The 6,397-nt window shown below is 40.6% G+C and overlaps 1 protein-coding gene across 1 annotated transcript; it reads left to right on the top strand.

Annotated features, from left to right (window-relative positions):
- Positions 1-1,454: 1,454 nt before the first annotated feature.
- Positions 1,455-6,368, top strand: LOC118776964 (D-amino-acid oxidase-like). The gene is made up of 11 exons (XM_036527632.1): positions 1,455-1,497; positions 2,759-2,954; positions 3,227-3,341; positions 3,749-3,825; positions 4,020-4,085; positions 4,216-4,270; positions 4,522-4,626; positions 4,710-4,792; positions 4,894-5,011; positions 5,609-5,707; positions 6,000-6,368. Exons 2-11 carry the CDS (start codon positions 2,761-2,763, stop codon positions 6,123-6,125), a joined length of 1,038 nt encoding a protein of 345 aa, XP_036383525.1. The 5' UTR covers positions 1,455-1,497; positions 2,759-2,760; the 3' UTR covers positions 6,126-6,368.
- The last annotated feature ends 29 nt before the right edge of the window (positions 6,369-6,397 follow it).

The following is a 6,397-nucleotide window of genomic DNA, read 5'->3' on the forward strand; positions in this document are numbered from 1 at the left end:
CAGACATCTACGACCCTCGAATACGTCTGGGATGGTTTTCGTCGTATTGGAGCAATCACATTTGCCGCATGACATTAACACCAGACATATCACAGTCCTTTAGGTGGGATTTTGAAATGGTTTTAATTGTTAATTTTGTGTTCATGATACGTAACCTGCTATATACTGTGATGACAGACAGAATGGAGAAGGGTAATTTCTCTGTTCTTCTGCAGAATGTCCCAGTAACCCAAAAGCTGCAATACGAGAAATCTATAATTTGTTATTGTCTAGTCTATATTGCACATTTACATTCAGTATGTCAGTCGTTTGGCAATTTAAATTTAATTTCAGGAAAGGCTTTATACAAAAAGTGAGGACAGGTGCAGGCAAATAGCCTACAGCAAAGGACATTTGCAGTAATTCCACCTGGGTCAGTTTCGTGGTGCGTGACTTTCGCTACCATACAAGGTTGCATTGTTGGCTTAAATCAATAAGCTTTATGACACCTCGTTGCTTAAATTACCTCGTCTGGGGTACAGACTACACTACAGAAGGAGTGGAACGCAGCGGTGAGACAAAATATGATGCAGATGAAGATGCAATGTTGGCTATTCGTGTGAATGAGTGAAACAACCTAAAGTATTATGACTAAGCAAGTTCTGCATCTGAAACACAAACTACGACGCTCACAAGCTTCGCTGTGTAAGGTGATCAATATAGACATGTTTGCTAAATGCTACATGGCCTATTTGGGGATCTTAACTTTAAATTCATAATGGACAGTTAATAACAACAATTCAATAAACATTAACGTGCATATTCTTCATTATCAACGATTTTCAACATTATCAACTCGGTCTTTCAATGACCAGTTAGGCCTATTTGTAATTGATAGATATCGTGCTAAATTTAGCTGACGAATAAATTGTCCTATTGTGTGCATACATCAATAGCGATTCTCTAGTAAGCTCCCTTTTGGAATGTCATGTAAATCTCTCATAACCTTTGCACGCTAGTATCTTGTGAGGAATGTTACATGAAACGCCTTATCAACCTATAGTTATCCAAAAGAAATGTGTCAGCTTTAGTGAAAAGTCGCTTTATGCCATAAAGTTGTTAGGTTCATATGGTTATTAACATGTAGGCCTAAGTATCAATATACATATGATTGTATGTTTTATGTTTTAATAAAGCATTGTGCTTGGGCTACACCAAGTATCTCTGTAATATTGAAAGCGACAGTCCATCCTCCCGAGTTTTCCCATTTTATTGGTCGGGCTATAATGTTCAAGTAGGCTATCTGGGACGGCTTTGTTGCATATCAGCTACAATCTTTATAGACTATGCATTTCTAGAGGCCGACCTTTAATTCCAACCTATTTTATGCACTATATATTGTCGGGACAACAGCTTGCTATCGAATCTTTGTTGATTCCGTACAGCACCTTGACCTCCTCTGACGCTGGGGGCGGGCAGCAAGTTCCAGAACGGTCAGAAATCTCGTAACGTTGGGCGGTAAGTTTCTTCGTTTCCATGCGTTTTTATTTCGTTTAATATTAGATTTTAAGATTGAGGTTGTTCGTGGCCTCGATTGAAGTCACTACCAGGTTATTATTTGACTGTTGCCTAATGTACATAATTTGACTGTTTCCTACAAATGGTGCAGCATGGATTTAGGCTATATAGGCTACTGTAAAGCATGCAATGCGATTAACCCTTTATTAAAGTAACAAACTTGCACGTTTGTTTTCCTTTTATTGCTTATCCATTTTCTTCCTGGTTGTAACGTTAATATAGCCGCTTAAGTTACTTTTAATAATCAAAAGTTTAGCCGCGAGGGCTTCTTGCATGCAAAACTAAGGAAACGATCTGCCCGTTTTTGATCAAATATGTAGTTTGGGTATTTGTAAACCATTCGTCAGTTATCATAAATGATCTTGCATAAACTGTTGATGCAACTTTGACATTGATGGCCGCTGTCAGGAAACACTAGCTATATCGAGCTACAATAAACAAAACTGGCTGGTGTTGAATAAACAAAAAACTCAAACCCAGTCGCATTTGGAGTTTTCGTATCTATCTGTTAGCATGTTTCGCTTCCCAGATTAAAATATAAAAAGTGCTCTTCGTACCATTGTGGTAGGATTGGCGACTTGTCTGAATTTCAGGTTTGAATTTATTTTAAGACTTTTTAGTTTAAAAAAATCAACTATTTTCAATCGTTATGATTATGATCGGGGTTACGTAATCTAACCTAGTTATTGCTTAGCCAATCTGTGTGTTGAAATAAGACTATATGGAAACATTGCAGTCGGTACTGACAGATCAAATCCAATCACTTCTGACAGGACAGTGGGGCTGCATGGACTCCATAATTTAATGGGAGGAGCTCTCATGAGCTTTCAGACGTGTCGTTGTTTATTTGAACCAATCAGAATGATCTTCTTTGGAGAGGAAAAGGTTTCAATTGGTCAAAACAATTAAACATTGACAGTAGGGTTCATGAGGCCATGCTTGGTCACATAAGTTACTAGTATTGTGCAGCTGTACAGTTTTGAACTTAACTGTGAAAATCATATTCCCCGAAATCCCTGCAAGGAAGCCATAAAAATAAATAGCTGCACGTCGACTGTTGGCGGTACTTTCCAACTTAGCATTGGATGCTTCCAGCCATGGTAGATATCAGTGTCCAGTGCTGTGACGTTGTTATATGTTTTCTTTACTCTTTTTTATTTGTGGTCAGATTAATAGGATTTATACTTTATTTCCAATTCAGACATGCGCGTAGCAGTCGTAGGAGCTGGAGTCATTGGCCTCTCCACTGCCCAGTGCATCTATGAGCAGTATCACTCGACAGTCAGTCCACTGACGATCGAAGTATATGCTGACCGTTTCACGCCACTCACCACAAGTGATGGAGCTGCAGGCCTCTGGCAACCCTACCTCTATGACAAAGGAAACACCCAAGAGACGTGAGCCTCTTTTGAATATTAGTGACATCAATGACTGCAATGATGCAAAATGGAGACATAAATACTTATTTCAGATGAATGTGTGTACAGTATGTCTACCCTGTCATGCCTGAACTTGGTAAAATGGTTTTATATTGTATGCTGTATACACAGCATTTATATATTTCATCAAATAATCTCAGAGGTTTGCACTATAGGTGGTAATCTGCCTCCCCTACCACCAGTCAATGGCATCCACCTGATTCTTGTTTTTTTATTTTATTTTGCTTCAGAAAATGGAACAAGGAGACATTTGACTATCTGCTGACCTTCCTGAGTTCCCCAGACTCCATTAAAATGGGGATTTTCCTCCAATCAGGCTATAACCTCTGCAGTGAGCCTGTCCCAGTCAGTGTTTTTTTGTTTTTTTTTTTGCTGTCTTTGGTCTACATGCTGTACAGTAGAGATTCTCTGACATTGAAGCTCATCATTTGAAGCTCACCTAGTTAAGAATGTTTGTCTAGTTTTAAGAAGAGACACATTAAAATATACTCCACCTGGGGGTGAAAAGCCTTTTCAATATGATTTGACAATTTGTCTGGTATTATGATTGCTCATGATACTAGTTGCCACAGAACACTGCTACTGTAATTTTCACTTTATACAGTTAACCCAGGCAGACTGTGCCAGCTGAACTGAACCATAAACATGTATGAAAATTTTTGATCATCCATCTCAGTAACTGTCATTTTTGGTTCGGATAATTAAAAAAAACTGGATGGTTATAAAAGTGACATTCCTCTGTTTCCACATAGGACCCCTCATTTAAGGATATAGTTCTGGGGTTCAGGCAACTGACCAAGCGTGAACTAGAAATGTTTCCAGGATACAGGTACTTAAAGAAGTATTTGTAATGCTGGTGTGTTTTATGTGCTTACTGTTATCTGTTATTCTACCACACTGTCTGCAGTAATACCATATTGACTTTGAATCAGCACACATGTGTATAGTCCTGAAAGGTTATTACAATCTATCAGCTCTGCATTATGACTGTTTGTTTTCTCTCTAATCTCATGAACATCTTAGCTATGGATGGTTCAACACTGCACTCATGATTGAGGGTAAGAGCTACTTACCTTGGCTGATGGATTGGTAAGTCATATATTCAGTTAGATTCCATAAGTCATTGATTGTGATATGTCATCTGTGATGTCATACAGTGTATCCATTTAAAAATGTCAATTTTAATCATTGCTCATCAGAGTCTGTATTTCCTCTACAGGTTAAAGGAACGAGGAGTGAAATTCTGTCAAAGGAAGATTGAGTCTTTTAAAGAAGTGAGAGCCTTTTGATATAATTGTAAAATCTTTACAGTACAAAGTTTTAGTTTACACTGTTTGGTTTCCAGCTTGCCCAGAGCAAGCAGATAGTGCTAAACTTCATTTTGTTACATTACCCCTCTCTGCATGGACTCTCTATGACCCTCCTCTCCTTTCTCCATTTTTTTTGCTACTTCCCTTGCTATCGCCCTCTCTCTCCCTTCTCTTCCTCCGTATCACTTCCTCTCTCTGATCTCACTGATGTGTAGCTGGCTGAGTCAGGGGCGGATGTTATCATCAACTGCACCGGCGTGAGATCAGGGGAGCTGCAGCCTGATGCAGACCTCAAGCCGGGCCGCGGACAGATCATCAAGGTCAGGATGAAAAGGTTCTTTTCCGTCTCTCAGGAGAAGTGACCGGCTGCCTCACTTGCGCTTTGCTCATGTTGTTGCATCAGGTGGATGCCCCATGGCTGAAGCACTTCATTCTCACACACAACTTCACAACAGGTGTCTATAACTCGCCGTACATCATACCTGGGTAAGATTATTTTGCTCACTGTTGTTTAGATCTCTGTATAAGAATAGCTTGCACCTTCACCTTAATAGTACGACACAGGAATGTTTTCTTCTTTTTTTTAGGAGTCGCTTGGTCACTGTGGGTGGTGTATTCCAAGTGGGAAACTGGAGTGAAATGAGTAATTCTATAGACCACAAGAAAATCTTGGATGAAGCCTGCAGCCTAGAGCCCAGTCTGAAGGTTAGAGGCCCAGTTTTCCTTTGACTGGTTTCAATGGCATGCTATTTAATTGCTCTTCTAACTTTTGTCACAAGGAGAAGCTGGGTTTGTAACTCCCTTATGAGAGTATGTTATGGTGGTACCTGAACAGTGTCCTCTGGTTTTCTGTGTTCCAAGCACTTCATCAAATTAGTTGGATCAATTGGGCTTAACTGGTCCAAATGACCACGCATCTTGGATATTCAATGTCTGATTGTCTGATTAATGAGGAGCTAGAAAATCTATGGGATTGTGGCCCTCTGTGAACAGGGTTATCGACACCTGCTCTGTGCAGTGCACACATAAAGCTATTGTATGTAGGTCTTTGTGATCTTGGATGCAGGCAGTTGTATGGTCCATAGGGATGTGATGTGAAAGAAAATGTTGAGTGCTTTATTTTGGAGTTCTTGTCATAATTACAAAAACTGCTGTTCAGAAATATATGTATTCTGGTGGGCTCCTAGTATTAAGTATTAACCAAAGGCTTTCCCAGTGGAGTGGTGGTGTCTGGACCGTGAAGACGCCATGTTCAGGCAGTTGGTTAGGTTGTGATCCTTCTCAACTGCTCCTGTCCCTCAGCACGCCAAGGTGGTGGAGGACTGGGCTGGTCTGAGGCCCGTACGCAGCAAAGTGCGTTTGGAAAGAGAGGCCATGAGGTTTGGACCATCCCACTGTGAGGTAAGTGATAAACTACCAGGCATGGTTCCAATAACCTGCCATCACATGCACAGATTTAAACACCGGTTGGTCCCAATGCATGCTATCTTCCTTTGGGGTTGCAGCCGAAATGTATTTTGCCAAGGGTCTGGGTGATGGCTGCGCATTTTTACTTTTAGTCAGCTCTTAATTTCACTAATGGACATTCCTTCCATAACTGCTTGTAAGCTTATGTGTATTTGCTGTCCACTTGGCGTGGGAAAGGGCCACCTGATGTGTTGCCTTCCCTAACATGGATGTGTCCTTGCTGCAGGTTATCCACAACTACGGCCATGGAGGCTTTGGCCTGACCATCCACAGAGGGTGCGCCCTGGAGGCTGCCAGGCTGTTTGGAGAGATCCTGGAGCAGAAAGGCTGGAAAGCACGGTCCCGTCTGTAACCTTGGCATATCTACAGGCTAATCACTACTTCACTACTTCCCACACCAAAATCCTTCTATCAATGAAACCTCCATTAGAAATGTATCAGGGTAGCTTTATTGAGCTTAATCAACACAAGAAAGCCCACTATGGCATTTCCAAGGCTGCTAGTGTTTGACTGCAACAGTGCATTTTGTAATAGTTGTGATCAAATGCTTTGTTAATTTTGCTTGCTCAAATCTGAGTGACACTAAGTACCACAAGAGTTGTTAAACACTATTTAAAAATTTTG

This window comes from Megalops cyprinoides, chromosome 4 (genome assembly GCF_013368585.1).
Source record: "Megalops cyprinoides isolate fMegCyp1 chromosome 4, fMegCyp1.pri, whole genome shotgun sequence".
Classification (NCBI taxonomy): domain Eukaryota; kingdom Metazoa; phylum Chordata; class Actinopteri; order Elopiformes; family Megalopidae; genus Megalops; species Megalops cyprinoides.

What these genes read in the sequence shown, in the direction of transcription:
- LOC118776964 (XM_036527632.1), top strand. Translation starts at nt 2,761, where the DNA reads ATGCGCGTAGCAGTCGTAGGAGCTGGAGTCATTGGCCTCTCCACTGCC. An exon ending in AGATTGAGTCTTTTAAAGAA is followed by an intron (nt 4,271 to 4,521) that starts GTGAGAGCCTTT and finishes ACTGATGTGTAG; the next exon opens with CTGGCTGAGTCAGGGGCGGA. An exon ending in GCCGCGGACAGATCATCAAG is followed by an intron (nt 4,627 to 4,709) that starts GTCAGGATGAAA and finishes TTGTTGCATCAG; the next exon opens with GTGGATGCCCCATGGCTGAA.